This window comes from Microcaecilia unicolor, chromosome 6 (genome assembly GCF_901765095.1).
Source record: "Microcaecilia unicolor chromosome 6, aMicUni1.1, whole genome shotgun sequence".
Taxonomy (NCBI): domain Eukaryota; kingdom Metazoa; phylum Chordata; class Amphibia; order Gymnophiona; family Siphonopidae; genus Microcaecilia; species Microcaecilia unicolor.
Window position 1 is genome coordinate 186134203 of NC_044036.1, and position 20426 is coordinate 186154628.

General features: G+C 43.6%; 1 protein-coding gene across 2 annotated transcripts in view; it reads right to left on the reverse strand.

The window, feature by feature from the left end:
• Positions 1-20426, reverse strand: part of LOC115471611 (acylamino-acid-releasing enzyme-like) — a 294629-nt gene that overhangs the window by 113741 nt on the left and 160462 nt on the right. For both annotated transcript variants that reach the window (XM_030205319.1, XM_030205318.1), the window contains one exon: positions 13929-14066. In XM_030205319.1, coding sequence (XP_030061179.1) covers positions 13929-14066 — 138 coding nt within the window. The remainder of the gene's footprint in view (positions 1-13928; positions 14067-20426) is intronic.

The following is a 20426-nucleotide window of genomic DNA, read 5'->3' on the forward strand; positions in this document are numbered from 1 at the left end:
GGTAAGGAATACACATATGAGTTTGTCTTGGGCAGACTGGATGGACCATGCAGGTCTTTTTCTGCCATCATCTACTATGTTACTATGTATTTTGTCAGTGGAGCAGCTGGAGATTGTTTTTAGCCCTTCTAGAGCACCAACAATACTGTAGGGTCAGAAGGGAGGGACAGGGGCTCGGATCTACATGTGGTTCCGGGAGGGGAGAAGCAAAAGCGAGGGCTGCAGACTGCACAGCACAGTTTTGTTTTCAGCCAAAAATGCACTGGCATTTTCAGCTGAAACAAAACTGAATCTGGATTTCAGGCTGGTTTCAGCTCTGAAACCGAAATTCAATTGGCCTCTAAAAAGTATATTAATTTTCTGTTCACTTGTTTTTGAAATATTTTAGTCTTGCCCTTGTACACTTGGTAGTATCCATGTAAGTATAAAGCATAAATGAATAAAGAGATACCTATGTAACCAGGCCAAAAAGGTGCCTATTTTAAGCCTATTTTTTATGTTTCAACAATTTTATTGAAGACAAAGTAAACATACACTCCGCAATAAGAGGTACATGTTACACATAAATCCTGTACCCTATAACAACGCTTTAGTACCTTAGTATACAGAACATCATCTTCAAGTTTGTAATTTTCCCCCCCTCCCTATCCCCTCTACCGTCCTTCCACCCTCCCCCACCTGTCCTCCCCCCTCCCCCTCCCTCCCTCCCCTCCCTTTTAGGTTACACTGTGTATATTGCAAATTCCTATCATAAGGTGTCATTCTGGCCAATCATAACTTATTAAGTACAAGACTTCTACCACGGTGTGTAAGATTGTTTATAAAAGGTCCCCAGATCTTTAAGAATCGATTTTTCCTTTTGTAGGAGCCTTTGGCTTCTTTCATCTCTCACATCATCAATTGGTGTATTTGATTCCTCCAGTGCCAATACTCAGGAGATTCTGGTGAAGTCCATGACTGCAAGATACATTTCCTTGCAAGCAAACAAAGTTTACGGCAAAGTAGTTTTTCATCTGCTTTCAGGCCCCTAAATGAGCCCGGACAATCCAGGACCAGTTGTATAGCTGTTCCTTGAGTGTGGCCTGGCAGCATGAGGGACAAAAATCTCTCCACTCTTCTCCAGAACTGTTGTATCACTGTACATTCCCAAAATGCATGATAGTAGGTATTTTCAGTACTATTACATTTCAAACAAATGGGCGTGTGAATTCCTCCCACTCTAAATAGTTGTACCTGTATGAAATAGACCCTGTGTATAACCCGGAAGGCACATTCTCGATAGAGCACCCCACTAACCAGTTTAGGTATTCCCTTTATATGAGCTGCAAATGTCCCAACTGCAAGGCTTGTCCCCACATCTGCTTCCCATCGTTGCCTAAGCTGGGCTAGCTCTTCCCCAGGTCTCAACAACCATATCTTCCCCTGAATGTCGGAAAATAGATGGAGCTTCGTCCTGAGAGCTCCATAAACAGCTCCTGAATCTTCTTGCCCAGGCCACTTTTTAGTGCTTCAGTATCTAAGGTCCTGATATAATGTTTCAACTGACAGTACTATTACTACTACTACTACTACTACTATTTAGCATTTCTATAGCGCTACAAGGCGGTATGCAGCGCTGCACAAACATAGAAGAAAGGACAGTCCCTGCTCAAAAGAGCTTACAATCTAACAGACAAAAAATAAATAAAGTAAGCAAATCAAATCATTAATGTGAACGGGAAGGAAGAGAGGAGGGTAGGTGGTTACGAGAGGTGGAGGGCGAGTGGGTTACAAGTGGTTACGAGTCAAAAGCAATGTTAAAGAGGTGGGCTTTCAGTCCTAGATTAAAGGTGGCCAAGGATGGGGCACGACGTAGGGGCTCAGGAAGTTTATTCCAGGCGTAGGTGCAGCGAGACAGAAGCGCGAAGTCTGGAGTTGGCAGTAGTGAAGAAGGGAACAGATAAGGATTTATCCATGGAGGCGAGTGCACGGGAAGGGGTGTGGGAAAGGACGAATGTGGAGAGATACTGGGGTAGCAGCAGAGTGAGTACATTTATAGGTTAGTAGAAGAAGTTTTGAACAGGATGCGAAAACGGATAGGGAGCCAGTGAAGGGTCTTGAGGAGAGGGGTAGATGAGTAAAGCGACCCTGGCGGAAGATGAGACGGGCAGGCAGAGTTTTGAACTGACTGGAGAGGGAGAGGTGACTAGTGGGAGGCCAGCAAGAAGCAGATTGCAGTAGTCTAAATGAGAGGTGACAAGGGTGTGGATGAGGGTTTTTGGTAGAGTGCTCGGAAAGAAAGGGGCGGATTTTACGGATGTTGTAAAGAAAGAAACGACAGGTCTTGGCAATCTGCTGGATATGAGCAAAGAGGGAGAAAGAAGAGTCAAAGATGACCCCAAGGTTTCGAGCTGAGGAGACAGGGAGAATGAGAGAGCCATCAACAGAAATAGAAAACGGGGGGAGCGGGGAGGTGGGTTTGGGGGGGGAAATGAGAAGCTCGGTTTGGTCATATTTAATTTCAGGTGGCGTTGAGACATCCAGACAGCAATGTCAGACAAGCACGCTGAAACTTTGGTTTGGATGCAAGGTGAGATATCAGGGGTAGAAAGGTAGATTTGGGAGTCATCAGCATAGAGATGGAGCAAAAGCCATGGGATGAGATTAATGAACCAAGGGAAGAAGTGTAGATAGAAAAGAGGAGGGGACCAAGAACAGAACCCTGAGGTACGCCGACAGGCAGAGGGATAGAAGTAGAAGAGGATCCACCAGAGTGAACATAAAGGTGCGGAGGGAGAGGTAGGAAGAAAACCCAGGAAAGGACAGAGCCCTGGAATCCAAATGAGGACAGGGTATCGAGAAGTATGCTGTGATCGGACAGTGTCAAAAGCAGCGGAAAGATCAGAAGAATGAGGATGGAATATTGACCTCTGGATTTAGCCAGTAATAGTATTGGAGACTTTAGTAAGCGCAGTGTTCGGTTGAGTGGAGAGGGCGAAAAACCAGATTGTAGTGGGTCAAGATTAGCATGTGAGGAGAGAAAATCAGGCAGCGGCGGTGAACAGCGACGCTCAAGTGATTTGGAGAGAAAAGGAAGGAGGGAAATGGGTCGGTAATTAGAGGGACAAGTAGGGTCGAGTGAAAGCTTCTTAAGGAGAGGTGTGACCACAGCATGTTTAAAGGCAGCAGGGACAGTCGCGAGTGGAAAGTGAGAGGTTGAGAATGTGACAGATAAAAGGAATAGCAAGCAGGAGAGATGGCATTAAGAAGGTGGGTGGAATGGGATCAGAGGAAACAGGGTGGGACATTTTTGAGGAAGAAAGGAAGAAGTGTAGTTTCCTCATAGTAATTCAGGAAAAGAGGAAAGGGAATGAGGGGAAGGAGAGAGAGGGGAACGGACTAGTGGAGGGAGAGGTGGTGAGGTAGAGAAAGCAAGGTTTATCTTTTGAACCTTGTTGTGAAAGAACAGTGAGCGAATATATCGCCCCATGCTATTTTTCCCTGTTGGAGCACTTGCCCCTAAATCTTTAATCTGGCCCTCTATTTACCACTTGCCCAATATCACTAATACCCGCCTGTGCCCAACTCACAAAAGTCTGATTCGCCATCCCGGGTAAAAATCCTGGATTCCCCACAATGGACAAAAGCTCTGTTGTGCGCACATCTCCCCCCAAACACTTCCCCAAAAACTTCCATGCAGCCTGCAGTGGGCCCAAAGCATTGGATGTGTCTAAAAGCCTTTGGTAATATAGGTCTGTCTGCATGCAATAAAGATATCAATGTATAAGGTCTAAAGAGAGCTCCATCCAAGTCAATGGGTGTATGATAATCAGTGGAAAATACCCAGTCCCTAACATGTCGTAAGAGACATGCTATGTTATAATATTGCAAATTAGGTAATCCCAGCCCTCCCTGTTACCACCCTCCCCATAAGCGTGTTAATCTTACTCTGGCCTTTTTGTGTGCCCAGCAAAATTTCAAAATTAAGCGATAAAGAAGTCTTATATCCTTCTTTAACAAAGTCAGTGGTAGAATTTGTAACATATATAACCACCTGGGGAGGATTACCATTCTAATGAGACATATATTCGCCCCGATAGGGACAGTGTCAGTGGGCGCCACACTTCCAATTGCTGCTCTGTTTTGTCCATAAGTCTCTTAACAGTTAAACTATAAAGAGTCTTTGTCTGTGTAGTAAGAAGGACCCCCAGGTACCTAAAGGAATCCGCCTCCCAGCGCAGCGGGAACTGTTCCGGCCATAATCGCTTCGTGGTTTCTGGTATCGCTAGCACCTCTGATTTTTCAAAATTTAATTTGAACCCCGAATATGTTCCAAATTCTTGAAAAAGTTCTAATAGAGCCGCCAGGGATTCCTGTGGTTCCGTGAGCAATACCAGAAGGTCATCAGCGAACGCAGCAACCTTAAAACTCCTGAGCCCCAATCTGTACCCCGTGAACCGTCGTGGCACGAGCTCATATCTCGAATCAAGGGGTCCAGGTACAGGGCAAAGAGCAAGGGGGTCTAAGAGCATCCTTGCCTAAGTCCCTCGCCGTATCTCAAAATCTCCGGAGTTTACCCCATTTACCATCACTCAAGCCAGTGGGGAAGAATACAGTATCTTGATCGCCTGTAGAAACCATCCCTGAAATCCTAAGTATTTAGGACAGAGAATAAAAAAGGCCACTCCACGTGATCAAACGCCTTTTCAGCGTCAAAGCTTATCATAATTGAGGCCTTGTCATCTCTAAACGTTTCCAGGGAAGCTAGGATGCGCCTAAATTCCGTGCCACCGATCTCCCCTGCAACGAACCCCAGCTTGTGCATCATTGGACTATGTCTGGGAGCACTCTACTTAATCTATTGGCAAGTATTTTTGCTAAACAAAAAAACAGCACCACGGGCCTTTAAAATGGAACAAAGTTCTTTAATGAAGAGCCTTGACCCGACACGGGCCGTGTTTCGTGACTAGCACCTGCGTCAGGGGTCACAGTGATGACGTGGAAAACTTGGGGAATAACTCGAATATTTTCATCTACAATATTCCTTACCCCACGTCTCACGTAGCAAAAGTTATAAAGCACCAAGGCACCTTCACTTTCTGTATCCATTTGGATACAGAAAGTGAAGGTGCCTTGGTGCTTTATAACTTTTGCTACGTGAGACGTGGGGTAAGGAATATTGTAGATGAAAATATTCGAGTTATTCCCCAAGTTTTCCACGTCATCACTGTGACCCCTGACGCAGGTGCTAGTCACCGAAACACGGCCCGTGTCGGGTCAAGGCTCATTCATTAAAGAACTTTGTTCCATTTTAAAGGCCCGTGGTGCTGTTTTTTTGTTTGGACTTTAGTTTGTACTTTGTTCCCTCTCTTTTGTTATACCCAAGTATTTTTGCTAACAATTTTACCTCGATTTAGAAGGGATATAGGTCTATATGATGTCACTAGGGTGGGGTCTCTCTGTGGTTTCGGCAGTACTATAATCTGAGCTAAGTTAAGATGGTCCGGTAATCGACCAAGTGTTACCCAAGAGTTAAATGCATTAGTTAACGCTGGCACTATGGGGTCTCCCATCATTTTATAGAACTCTGCCTTGAGTCCATCAGGACCTGGCGCCTTCCGCACCTTACTATTAGCAATAGCCCAACTGACCTCATCCGTGGTAACAGGCGCATTCAGTCTTTTGTTATCTGATTGTGTTATAGTAGGTGTCACAATATTACCCAAGTACAAATCCCCTGCTAAGCCCCCCTCGTCCTCTGTATCATATAATTGTTGGAAAAAAGTTTTAAATACATCACTTATTTCCGCATCAGTGTGAAGGAGTTGTCCCCCATGTCGAAGTGTCAAAATTTGTCTCTTGACCTTCTTTAGAGTCGCCAATCTTGCCAGCATTTTCCCTCCTTTATTCCCGTGTTTATAGAGGTGGTATTTATAATACTGTTGTGATTTGACCGCTCGTTCATGAATTAAAGAATTTAAGTAGCTTGGACCGCCGAATGTCTCAATGGACTCGACGGACGGGTTGTTGTCCAAAAAGCTGCCGCAGTCGTCTTAACTGCTTTTCCAACCGCAAGATCTCCCTGTTCCTGGCCTTCTTATAATGGCTTGACGTAGCTGATTATATTCGCGCGGCAATAACGACTTGGCCGCTTCCCATAATAGTGTAGCATCGTTGTGGGCCCCTCGTTATGTCGCAAGTACTCTGTCCCACTTCCATATTAGATATTCTTTAACTGCCCATCATTATACAAGTAACTAGGGAATGACCATGTCTTCGCACAAGTATTTTGAGGTCCCGGGGTCCAAACTGACCACACCGCAGCATGATCTGATATTACGCATGGGCCAATTTTGGCCTCTGAAATTGTCCGAGAAGATCGATCGCGAGAAACAGCAAATAATCTATTCTGGAATGTGTGTTATGGGCCCTAGATTGATGAGTATATTCCCTGTCAGTGGGGTGAAGTGTCCTCCAAAGCATCTCATAAGGTTAAGTAATGCGCAAAAATTAGGTAGTCCCTTAGACCCAGGTCGTCGCTGTCCTGGAGGAGGATTAGATTTATCTACTGCGGGATCCCACGTCATGTTAAAATCCCCACCCAATAACAAGGGGGTTGGCGTCTACTTTAGCTAACACTGCCACTAACCTTTTATAAAAAAAAAAGGTCCAGCTGGTTTGGGGCGTATATGCTGCCCAGCAAAACCTGTTGACGGGCTACCACCGCTGAAACAAAGATAAAGCGTCCCTCAGGATCTTTTTTAAGCCTATTTTTATAAAAACACGTAGAGGGCATTTTCAGTAGAAAGCGTCTAATCAGGTCTTCACAGGTGGCAAGGCGTACTTGACCTTGAAGTCTCGTTGGGAGAATGATTTACAGGTCTCTTTGACTGGATGGGATGTGGCTAGTAGCTTGGCAGGGATCCCGGTGTTGGTTCACGAGGTGGATCTACGAGAATGCTACTACAGAGTGCTCCATATGGTCTATTTTACCCAATGAAGACTATTTTGGATGGGAGCATTTGAAACACTTTCTTGTTCCAAATGTCCTGGGGGTTGTAATAATAATATTCATGCTTTTTGGTTTTGTACCATTATACAACTTTTGGGCTTTTAACCAGTATTCTACATACACCAGTTCCACTTTCACTTCAGGTCTGCTTGCTGGATTTCGGGAATTCTTTTGTACACTGGTATAGTGAAATTAAACTGTTTTTCTGGAAAGCACATTTAGTTGGAAAAAAAGGGCATTTTAATTTCTTGGGTATCCACTACACCCCCTTCATTTTGGGAATGGAGGGCTTTTTACAATTAATGCTGTGGGAGGCCTGAGGAACTTGTCGCAGATTTTGTAGGAAAAAGACATTTTTATTGATTTGGGAGGCTTACTTATAATCTCTATCTCCCCGGGCAAGGAACTTGGTACTTAATACACTCACACTCCATCATGAGCTTGGAGACTTCCTACTGGCCATGTCTTTTTCCTTTCCATGGAGTGGATGTGCTCTGCTGATCTTTCATTCTGGCTTTAGATTTCTGAATAGAAGGGCTAGTTTTTCTTTCTATTATTGAATCTGTAATTAGTGAGCGGTTATAAGAAACCAGACTTCCTCTACTGCCTATGTGCCTTAAGAGGGGAATAGGAATTGAGAAGGGGGGTGGGGAGTTTTCTTGTATCATTTTGGTGGATGAGGGTTTAGGATTGCTGGTGGGTTGGGGTTCTTATTGTAAAACTGATCATCATTGTGAATTATATCATATTTCTGTGGTCCAATGTTCAATAAACTGTTTAAACATAAAAGTATTTATATAGTGGGGGAAGCTAATTCCAAAGTGACAATTTGTGATGAAGATATTGGTACTTATTTGTAGGACTGTTTTTTGTATTTAACATTTGCTTTATTCCTATATTTGGGAGGTTTTTGTTTTGTTTTTGCTAGAAATATCAAGTCATCCTCCAGACAGAGTTTGATCTCTAAACATTGGCCAAGTAGTGGCTTCCTTGAAGGATTTTTTCAGTCAGCATTTTTTTATATATTTTGTCTGCACCAAAAAATTAAAAAATGAAAGACATGCTGTCACAAAGGAATAATTATAAGGATTAAGGGGGTTGTTTACTAAAGCTTAGCTTGAGTTATCTGCAGCAGGGCCCATAGGAATAAAATGGGCCCTGCTGTAGATAACTCAAGCTAAGCTTTAGTAAACAGTGAGGTTTCTGATTTTTATTTTCATAAATTTATTTATTTATTTGTAGCATTTGTATCTCACATTTTCCCACCGATTTGCAGGCTCAATGTGGCTTACATTTGCCATAATGGCGGTTGCCATTTCCGGGTTATGAATGGTATTTCTTTAAGGTGCATACATACATGGTAACATACATAAAACATAATATATATGGAATAGATCATGGTATATGCATATACCATATGTATACATACATGGTGAAGCGGAATACATTATAGTATTGCATGAAGGTTTTTGAGTAATAAATTGGATTGTAACATATATTAGGTCGTCGACTATAGGGCGTTCCTATTCGACATAAGGTTTAAAGTGGTAGTGCTTGATCATTCATAGCAAAGTGGTTAAGCAGTCATGTGATAAAAGTTCAGTTTGTATAGGTCGTGTATGATATTATTATTTAGTATTTACGATGGATGTTTATGGTATGCCTTCTTGAAAAGATCTGTTTTCAGGAGCCTTCGGAAAATGGTTAGGTCTTGCGTTGTTTTTATGGCCTTCGGTAGTGCATTCCATAGCTGCGTGCAGATGTATGAGAAGCTGGTCGCCTATGTGGATTTATATTTTAGTCCTTTACAACTAGGATAGTGGAGATTGAGGGGTGTGCGTGATGATCTTGCAATAGTCTAGATGACAGCACCAATGATTGAACTAAGCTGCGGAATACTTCCCTTGGGAAGAAAGGCTTGATTCTTTTAAGTTTCCATATTGAGTAGAACATTTTCTTTGCTGTATTTTTCTCATGGTCTTCGAGTGTGAGATTTCAGTCAATTGTGACTCTCAAAATTTTCAGGCTGTCTGAGACCGGAAGTGTGTAGTCTGGGGTGTTTATGGTATTTGGTTTGTTTGTGTTGTGTTGTGAGGACAGGATGAGACATTGTGTTTTTTCTGCGTTTAGCTTTAGTTGGAATGCATCCGCCCAGGAGTTCATTATTTGGAGGCTGTGTGTGATTTCATTTGCGATTTCGGTTATGTCTTGTTTGAACGGGATGTATATCGTGATATCGTCAGCATAGATGTACGGGTTAAGTCCTTGGTTGGATAGCGATTTGGCTAACAGTGTCATCATTAAGTTAAAAAGGGTTGGTGAGAGCGGTGATCCTTGTGGTACTCCGCATTCAGGTTTCCATGGTGTTGACGTTTTTGAGTTTGAGATCATTTGATAAGATCTTGCTGTTAGGAAGCCTTTAAACCATTTTAGTACGTTTCCTCCAATCCCGAAGTAGTCTAGGATGTTCGGGAGTATTTGGTGGCTGACCATGTCGAACGCGCTGGACATATCACTATTATTGTTTGGAATTTATTCCATCATTTGTGACTGACTGATAATCCTTATATTATTCCACACATTAAATTGGAATTTGTTACATCAGTATACCAAGTTTGAACTGTAGTCTGTTAAGTGATAACAGACTGATAGCTCTCTTTTTTGGAATTTAAGTTCAAGCAGAACATGCTGTCGATGTGATGGTACGTAATAAAAATTGTATTTATTTAGACATTATTTAGACTTCTAATCTAATATCGACTACTATGCAACCACAAAATGCCGACTAACCTCACCGCCATACACCAATACCCTCACCCTAAAGTCCTCACCTGAGCAACTACATAATGCCGACACCTACACAAGATCACAATGTATTCTTCTAAAATGTATGTACGCACTTGATTGTAAAACCATGTACTAATATGTACGCAAGATCACAATGCATTCTTCCACCATGTCTGTACGCACTTGATTGCAAAACCAAGTGCATATTTGTAGTCTGGAATGGCAATCGCCATTACGGCAAATGTAAGCCACGTTGAGCCTGCAAATAGGTGGGAAAATGTGGGATACAAATGCTACAAATAAATAAATAAATAAATAGTTATCCCGAACTATCTGATAATTCTAGGCAGGTTACAGTTTAAATGTACATAATCTTTAACTGTTTCACAGGCATCTCTTGAAGCCACTGGCTATTTTAGGTTCGATGAGAAAACTAACAAGCTGAAATCAAGTCTGAAATAGCAAGAAATGGGCAGGTTGAGGCCACAATCAAAGCTGCAATGAGGAACTCAGGGACTGTTTTTTAAAGGTGCGCTAGCAGTTTTAGTGCGCACTACAGATAAGCGTGCTCTAAACGCTGGAGACGCCCATAGAAATATATGGCCATCTGTAATGGAAATTAAGATCATTATAAAAATATACATATACTAGTAAAAAGGCCCGTTTCTGTAGGAAATGAAACGGGCGCTAGCAAGATTGTCCCCCCTCCCCCCCCTCCGCTGTCTTCCTCAGTCCCCTCCGAGTCCTACGCCACCCTCTCTCCCTCCGAGTTCCACGGCCCCCTTTCTTGTCGTGCGATTTGCAGGCCATCCTCCCTCCTCTCTCTCACTGCACTGCAACTCACCAGTTTGTGCATAAGTTTCCAGGTGTTGTCCATGGCCTTGTGGTCGGCCGCCGCCTGGTTGTGGTGGCCCACCGCCTTCAGGTTGTGTTGTGGCTTGTTGTCATTAGTCAAGTGTTTTTCTGTGTGTGATAGGGGTGGGAAAGGGAGGGGTGGGCGTGGTAGGCTAGTTGGGAGGGTGTGATGGTGTGAGTGAGTGAGAATGTTAGGGGGGGGGGGGTGGTGAACTGTGAGGGAGTGGTGAGGGAGTTTTGAAGGGGGGGTCTGCGTTGCTGTGGTGATGGGTTGAAAGTGAGGGATCCTTCAGGTTGTGTTTTTGGTGGCTACTAGTAGGTTTTTTGTTTTGTGTGTGTTAGAGAGAGTGTGTGTGTGTGAATGTTTGTGTGGGGAGGGCGGATGGCAAACTGTGAGAGAGTGGCTGTGGGCTTGGAGGTGGGGTGCAAATGAATCACCTTCACAGTTGTTACAGATGAAGCAATAATAAAGAACGACAACCTGGATGCAGCAGCTCATATGTTTGGTTGCTTTATTTTGAGTGTATAGCAATGACGGCTGTGCGGGACAGTGGAAATAGAGATCAACCAAATTGGCTTCCTTGCTTACAGGGAACTAAATAGGCTCACCTGTTTGTGGTGGGAGGAGCTGTGAACGTTGTCGGTTGGACTCGGAGGGGGTGGGGTGGGATGTGCTGCGACGGTGGGGGCTTGGAGGGGGTTCAGGGGCTTGGAGGGGGGTCAGTGTTGCTTGGGGGGGTGGGGTCGGGCCCTCACAGCGCCTTTCACGCTCCTTTCACGGAAGGAGGGAGGGCCGAAGGGAAACGATCATCTGTTGCCTGCTGCAGCGCCTTCACTCGGAGGTGAGAGGCGCTGTGAGGGGCAGATGGAGAGAGGCGATTGAAGGAGTGAGCGACGGTGACCGCGAGATCAGATGGACGGGGGACCGTTTTGCTGCAGCGCCTTCACTTGGAGGTGAGGGGCAGATGGAGAGAGGCGATTGAAGGAGTGAGCGACGGCGACCGCGAGATCAGATGGACGGGGGACCGTTTGCGTGTCATGCGAGACGCGTCGTTCGCCCGCCCTCGACGTCATGACGTTGTGGTGCGAGGGCGAGGCACACAGTCTGTGGCAAACCGGATATCTCGCCCCCTTCAAGTTTCCGGTGAGGCTTCATTAGAACGTTGGGGTTGCCTTTTATATAGAGAGATATATTGATTATGCTTACTGTGTTATAGAAGTTACATGCTGTAGGAATAATGGAGTGTATCAGACCTTACTGAAGAAAGGTCACATATAGTTCATGTTTGTAATTATCCTAGCTTGTTAGTAAGAAAATAGGCCTGAATAAGCTCAGGAGTTAGGAATGTCTTAATTAACTGAGAAGTTTGGGCCTTATCTAAAAGGCAGATGAAAAAGCAGAAAAGCTCATTATGTTTTCTTTTTTTCCTGTTACTTCTTAACCATAGCAATTGCACCTGGAGATCTAGTGATAACAGTATTTTTTGGCTATTAAAGGTTTCATTTTAATCATTATAGTCAGACTGCATCAGGATTTTCACTTCGATGGCTTGTCTCTCTGTGCACAGATAAATAAATTTACAAAGCTTTGCTCAGAGTCCTGAGAGTGTGCTTTTCTTTGGTAAGAGATTTAAATTTCCCTAACAGCGTCTCTTAACATTTAGTGCGTGCTTAGTTTTAGTGTGTGCTAAAAATGCCAGCGCACCTTAGTAAAAGGACCCCTCAAGGCTTAGTAATCAAAGATGGTGAAAAAAAGATCAATCAAACACAGGTTAGCTACGAGAAGTATTGGGCAGAGGCAGAAGGGTAAAAAAAGAGGGGGAGAGAGCAGAGAATGAGGACCTAATTACTTAAGAGAAAAGAAGTGTCTGATATTGACGGGGACTAAAAGCTACTAGAGAGGCAACCCCCCCCCCCCCCCCCCCCCCTCTTCTGGCAGATGAGTGGGAAATCCTACTTACATCCAGAAAGCAATGTGGACTATGATGTAGCATCAGATTAGACCAACCACACGTGTGGTGCATTACCTTGTTTATCTCGTAGAAAGAAAATGCTACATTTGCATCACTTTTTCATCACAGACCACCAGAGGAAAACAGCAGGGCCAATATGTTTCTCTATAGTGTACAGCATTAAGCTACAGAGATGAAAAGACTTTTTGAAAACAGACCACTGCCTTCTTGGGTGCTCTAGTCAAGAAAGCAACGTTCCCAGAATATACAAAGCCCAAATTATTAAGAAAAGTCATTTCTTTTACTTTGTTATTATTCCAACTTTAAAAATGAAGTCCAATTCTCAAGTCCATTCATTTGTTTATTTATAAATTCCATTTAGCCCTGACTGTTCTATACAGCTCTGAGCTGTTTACAACACCACAAATATAAATAGAATTCATACGTAAAACATCACAGAACACAACAAAAAACAAGCACCCTAATACATGACTCTCTCCTATCATCTAAAATCTTTGGGAGTAATATTCAGCTGTGGTGATCAGTGCTCGATTTAAGTGACAGCCACCACAGGTATTTTATAACCAGATAGTCAGTACCAGAATCAGGACACCGGCTGGCACCAAATATTTGAGTATATCTTGCCCGCCAGCACTTATTTGGGTACCAGTGATGGGCTGGTATCCAGTTAAATAACTGAATAAAGCTAGGACACCGTTTCTGTTATCCAGGAAGTTACTGAAAATTGTTGCTAACCAGGTTAAGTGAAAATTCTGACCAGACTTCGCCTCCTGACTGCCCCCAGCATTACCTGAGTGATGAGGTGGTCTGTAATTTTAATGACATTATCGGGATAATAAGAAAATCTGAGTACAGACCCGGTAAGTGGGTAGAAGCCGCTGCTATCCAGACAAATATCTTTGAATATCGGCCATTTAATTTTCTCAACATATCAAGCAAGAAAATATGTTTGAACTGTCAACATTTACAGTGCTAACAGAAGTTCACATATGACCCCAGTGCTCTCAAATAATTAAGGATTAAGTTTTACAGAACTGGGGCAATGAACGAAAAAGCTCTTATTTTTCAAGCCAGTGCATTTCTTTCATACCTGCGTTTTGTAACATTTTAAATGTTCGTTACCTAACAATTCATTTATCAACATCGAGATTTGTATGGCTCTACATACAGACTGTTCAAAGTTCAAAAAGCTTATGACAACTCTGAAAAGCTGTAACCAATCTCAAGCCCTCTTGGTGAAAGAGTGTAGTCTCAATAGCTGGACATAAATATACAGCAGCATATTTGGAGGGTTCAGTCATGCCGCTTCATGTTTCTCTCACCTGTCCTGGCGAAATGTAATCTGGAACTCCTTCCAGCACAGAAATGTTGCCACTCTCAATATCCACCACACACAAGGCAGGGACACTTTTATTAACCAGGCCTTCTCCCCAGTCCTCGTACAAACAAAATTGGTTTCCCTGTGATGCACACAAACAAGAAAGCAAAGTTACTCATATGTAGCAGGTGTTCTTCAAGACCAGCAGGACATATTGTCATACTAGTAAAAAAGGCCCGTTTCTGAACGCAATGAAACGGGCGCTAGCAATGTTTTCCTCGGAGTGTGTATGTTTGAGAGAGTGTGTGTGAGAGTGACTGTGTGAGAGAGAGTGAATGTGTGAGTGTGTGTGTGACAGAGAAAGAGTGAGAGTGGGTGCAAGTGTGTGTGTGAGAATGAGAGTACGTGCCAGGGTCCCCCCTCCCTCCCAGTGCCAGGGTATTCCCCCCAGCCCCGGTCTGTGTCACAGTTGCAGGTTCCCCCCCTCCCTTTTTCGCTCCCTTCCTATTCCAGTGAATACATTTGTTGTCTGAGCATTTTGTTTTTTTCTATTGGAGTCAGAGAGTGTCAAGTGTAGGTGGAACAGACTCATGTATCCCGCAGCCCTCGGACCCCTGTCCTCCCTCCTCTCAGTGAATCTCAATGTACTCCCCCCCCCCTGGTCCCGGCCATCCTTCCGTCAGACTCATACCTGAGCTCCCTCTGCACGGAACCCAGCGCCACCGTTTGCCTGCTGTTGCGCCCCGCCCCCGGCTTCTCAGAGGGTGCGGAACTTGGGAGGAGGAGTGTGGAAGAATAGTGTCATGGGGCGGGATCCCAGAGAATGGAATGAAGCGTCACAGTGTTGGATTGACGACAGGACGCAGTAAGAGGCTAGTGCCATTGTTCCGCCCTCGTCATCACATTGTGATGCGAGGGCGGGGCAGACACTCATGGCCAAACCGGATATCTAGGCCACCTCAAGTTTCCGGCTTGAGGCTTCATTCGAACGTTGGAGGTGCATTTTATGTCCAGATGGGGCGTGGCTAAGGGGGTCTATCAGTGAGGGTCAGTGGTGGTGAGACCCTATAGAGATGGTGCGTGGTTGAGGGCGAGTGTATGAGTCAGGGTGAGTAGTGCTGAGTGAGCTTCAGAACGTTGGAGGTGGGAATTATTTACATAGATATGGGTGATGGAATCAGATGGAACCCAGTGTGGAACAATCTCCCAGCTTCTTTCCAGGAGTCTTTGGAAGTGCCAACGGGCATGTGCTGTAAAGGGGGGGGGGGGGGGGGGGTCTGCTTCCTCCTCTTGGGTGCAGCCAGCAAGCCTGCGGGGCTCCCAGGGTTCCAGGACAGAATGCTGCTGATACTAAGACTCAGGCCCAAAGTATTTTATTATCAAGGCAATTTCATACCAAAAATCATAATATATTCTTCAAAACAAAAAGGTACAGCCCTCTTAATATAGTCTTCAAAAGAAAAAGGTACAGTCCTCATAATTTATCTCTTACATTTGTACCCCACATTTTCCCACCTATTTGCAGGCTCAATGTGGCTTACATAGTACCGTAATGGCGTTCGCCAAGTAGGTAGATAAGAAATACAAGCTTATATTGTGGTCTAATAAGGTAGGTGTGTATTAGGTACCATAAGGGTCAAGGGGAATAAAGATTGTTTGTTTTTTGTTTTTAATTTCTTTATTTATACTTTTCAAATAACACATTCATATCTATACAAATGCAGGATTATAAATTAAATTTTAAGGCAATCTAACAAAACTCTTCCTTTCCCTATTTAAAGGTACACAATAAGAAAAAAAGAAATTAATTTATATTGACCACAATAATTTGGATGACAAGATATAAGTAAATTAAATAAAATATAAAGAAATTTAAGTAATCAATCAGAGAGGAGAGTGTAATAAGCTCGCTAGCAGGTATTAACAGCATATTTTCCCCCGTGGGATCATTCAGGCTGAAGCATTCCCTTTTTCCTTGGCACTTATATATTCGTGCATTTTCTTTGGATCAAGAAATACATAGTTTACATTATTAATTGATACCAAACATCTACACGGGTATTTCAAGATATATGTACCACCTAAGGCTAGAATTTTTGGTTTTAAAGCCATAAACTCTCATCTTCTTTTTTGTGTATCTCTGTTCAAATCTGGAAATATCTGAACTTTTTCACCAAAGAACTTAGCATTCATATGTTTAAAGTATAATCGAAATATATTATTCCTGTCCGATTCAAAAGCAAATGAAACTAATAGAGTCATCCGCTGAGTTACAACTTCTAATGAATTTTCCAGGAAATCAGTAATATTAAGTTCAGGTTGAGGTTCTGGTATAGAAGACTTAGTTCCAAAGACATATTGAGCTTTAACAACAGGTGGAAACCCCTCTATAGGAATAGTTAGAACTTCTCCGAAATATCTTTTAAGCATGTCAGTTGCAGAGATCAAGGGTGATTTAGGAAAATTAAGAAACCTTAAATTATTCCTTCTCCCTTGATTATCAAGATACTCTAATTTCTTCACCAGAATTTCCTTGTCCTTAATCATCATCCCTGTTAAATTCTGCAAAGTCTTAATTTCCCCATCTAGTACTTCAATTTTTTCTTCATTTTTTTGAACTTTGCACGTCACAAGGCTTTGAGACTGTTTTATAGAGGAAACTTCTTCTTTAATTGTATCAGTTACCTGGATTAGGGTTTTATTCAGACCCTGAATGGCATCCCACAGGCTCTCAAGAGTTATCACTGCTGGTATAATAGCTCCACAATTTTCCAAGGAAGTAGGTCCCAGATTACTGGAAAAAGGGTTATCTACCCTCTCGTTCCGACTAGATGGCACCACTGGGGGTTGATACAGCGGCAGGTCCTCCTCCAGCTGCTCGGGGGCTTGAGTCTTCGGTCAGCAACTTCTACTGCGATCCTGACGCTAGCAAATTACTTCCGGGGATCCTGAGAAAATCTTGGACGCTCGACGAGGAGATATATAAAAGCCTCAGCACAAACTTGTATCACTGATCCCATAAAACTGCATTACTCAGCCATCGCTGGACTCGTAACACACAGTCTTTCAACTGAACTGAAAAACTGACTCCCAGGTCGATAGCCCACAAAGTAGCCAACCGAGAAAAGTCCAATTCTTGCGTCGAGCCTTGAAGAAAATGATGTTAGGACAAGGGCACCTTATTTTGAGAGCCAAGTGTGAGGGATTCATTGAGAGTGTCTTGAACATCTTCACACAAGTTAATCCAGCCAAGGCTATGTACGTAGTGAGACAACTGAAGGTAAGTAAATCGATCTGTAAGGGGCACAGAATAGGCTGCTCTCAGGTCTTCAAAGGATTGCAACTGCCCATCTTCTGTCAACAGTTGCTATAAAATACAGGATACCCCGAAAGTGCCAATGCTCAAACATTAGAGAGTCAGAACTGCCGAAGGACGTCCATCTTACTAGGCCCACCGATGGACGGCGGGCCTGTAAGAGGGACGTCCTTCAGCAGTTCTGTGAGAAACACTTCCTTGTTACTGTACTTTACACTTATGAATGTTCCTTATATTTCCCGTACCTGGATGTCAGCAAGTACATGCACTGTACTTACGGAACAGCAAGCAGGACCTAGTTTAGTATTAAGGGGGGAATAAAAGAGAGAGAGAGAGAGAAAAGCAAGCATCATTAACTAGTTGCTATAGTGTACAAACCCTTTTCCCATAGTTTTAAACTGAAATTTTCTCTAGAAATATGCATTTTCCCATAGTTTTAAACTGAAACCTTTTCTAGAGGTAGAAACTAAACAGCCAAAAACTCTTGTACTAAAAGGCAGTTATTTTCAGTTCCTTGGCTGCTGGAGAGGTAGCTCATTCAGTGACCTCAATTAAGTGTTAATTAAGGTGTGGAGAAGTAGAATACTTGCATAGCTTCCGGAGTCAGCTTCAAAGAGGATGTTTAAAAAACGCCCCTTAGATTCAAAACGATATAAAGAGCATCGCGCGCTGTTGGAAGTCAGTGGACCCCCCAGATATAGCTGATTGGAAGGTCAAAGTACGGCAATTGTGGTACATGGAGCGGCTGACGGTCTATAGAAGGGAGGGTGAACTCAAACGCAAGAAGGGATGGACAAGAGTACAACACATGATAGAGCATCTCTAAAGGGGTTGAACATACATTTCAGGGAAGGGGGAGGGGGAAGGGGAGTAGGGGGTTAACATTTAGAGGGAGTAGGGGAGGGGGGGATAATCATATACTAATAAAGACAATTGCATAATTAATGAGGGGAACACATAGGGGGCATTAAAGGTGGAGGAATGGTACAAGGGAATTAGGGGGGACTACAGGGTTGAACATGGGTGGTATTTAGCAGTTAGGGGATAGTTTGCCTGTTGAAACAAAGTTAAAAGACAAAGATAAGAAGAGTTGAGTATGTTATGGGTTGCAAATGTAATTAAATGGAAAAGAAGCAATTAGAAACAGTTGATCAGTTTGTATGTAGAGATAAACTTGAGAGATAGACATAAAAATCAATGTTTATTCAAGGTCAAATAGTTATGAATGTAAATATATGACAAAATGCTATAAAAACTTTAAAGTTAAAAAAAAAACGATATAAAGAGGAAAGATCCCACTGAACAAGCCCGCGGAGACTAAAATGGTGTCTCCTTCCAGCCCTGCAGGAACGTCGGTTTCGTCGACCTGGGTGGCGGACATAACCAGTGAAATGTCGGCAGTTTTGGAGGAGCTCTTGCAGCACCGGCTGATGCCCATCAACAGAAAGTTGGAACAGCTTCAAACCTACATGGAGGACTTAACTCGTGAATGCGTGTCCTTCCAAGCACGAACAAGTATGGTGGAGGATAAAGTGAAAGAGGTAGAGGACACGCAGAAGAATATAAAGAAAAGGCTGGAAATAATGGAGCAGAAGGTAGAAGGATCTGGAGAACTGCTCCAGGAGAAACAATCTGAGAATGGTGGGGATTCCAGAAAATGTGAGTGAAAAAAATTTAACTGATATAATGGAACGCTGGCTGACAGAGGCGATTGATTTCCCTGCAACCATGGGTCCCGCTAAGAGTGGAAAGGGCCCACAGGTTATGGCCCCGCCAAAAGTAAACTCAAGTAAACCCAGAGTGGTCATTCTCAAGGTGCTAAATTTTGCACATAAGCAGCATATCTTACGCTCCTCACGCTTGGATAAAACTTTGCTGTTTGAAAACAAGAAGATTCTGTGCTTCCAGGACCACTCGGCGGGGGTGGCAGGAAGACGGCGGGCCTTTTCGCTGCTCTGCGCAAAGCTGCTCTCATGGAAGGTACGATTTACTTTATTATACCCTGCGATACTGAAGATCACATACAAGGGAGCAGCCCGCTCGTTTGAGACAGTGGAAGAGGCGCAGGAATATGTTTCTCAAGTGGAAGAAGAAATGGCTACAGGAGCGGGATGAGAAGCAACAGCACCATGGAGAAGATACAAATACTTACCACGACTAGTGGGGGGACGGGTGAAAGAGAATACGTGGAACTTTGTTAAGTTGTACTCTGCTGATACAGAGGTGAATAGTTTGTCCAGTTGGCCCAGAAAAAAAATGCAAAGAGACTGCTTCGACTCAGAAAAAGACACGGGTATACAAAAATGTTTTTTTCAATGGGAGAAGGAGCGAAGAAGTTATGGATGGAGACATGTAAACACCTAATATAAGGTATAAGGGGGGTAGATGTTTAACCAGTAGATATGGAGAAGGTGTGGGGTCCGGTTATGTCTTGGCTGTTATGTTGTTATAATGATTTAACGGGGGGAGGAAGAGGGAGGCGCTAAGACGTGATAGTTCCCGGTAGGGGATCGAGGGCTTTCAGGGAACTGGGCTGGAAAGAGGGAGAGGGGGAGGAGGGGGGAATATAGATGGGAGGGGAGGGGTATTACGGGAGGAGGGAGGGTTTGGAAGGGGAGGGAGTTCATTCCTGAAAAGAGAGTTCAGGGACCTGAAGGAGGGCCAGAAGAGAACATGGGAAGGAGGGAAAACACGGATAAAAGGAAGAGCGGGTGGATGCATGTGTTCCGTTCGAGCGGGTATAGGCTGGGATGCCTCCCTGAGCGCCAGTGTTAACAAAATACCAATGACAAGTCTGTTACATCTACATACAGATTATGGTTAAACTAGTTACATGGAATGTGGGAGAGATCAACTCACTGATAAAGAGGACAAAAATTTACAACATCTGCAGAGGCATAAAATAGATATAGCACTGTTGCAAGAAACACACCTCAGCCAAAGGGAACATGCTAAGCTGAAGAAGTGGTGAGTAGGAGACTGTGTATCTGCAGAGGCATAAGGAAGGAAAGGGGGGGTGGCTGTGTTAATCTGCAAAGGGGTGGCAGCGGCTGTGAGACCCATCTCAATAGATCAGGGAGGAAGATATGTCTTGGTGGAGGTGGGGTTCTCGGGTCAAAAGGTTTTGATCTGCAATGTGTATGCCCCTAATCAATATGATAAGAAATTTTATAATGAGGTGATTGG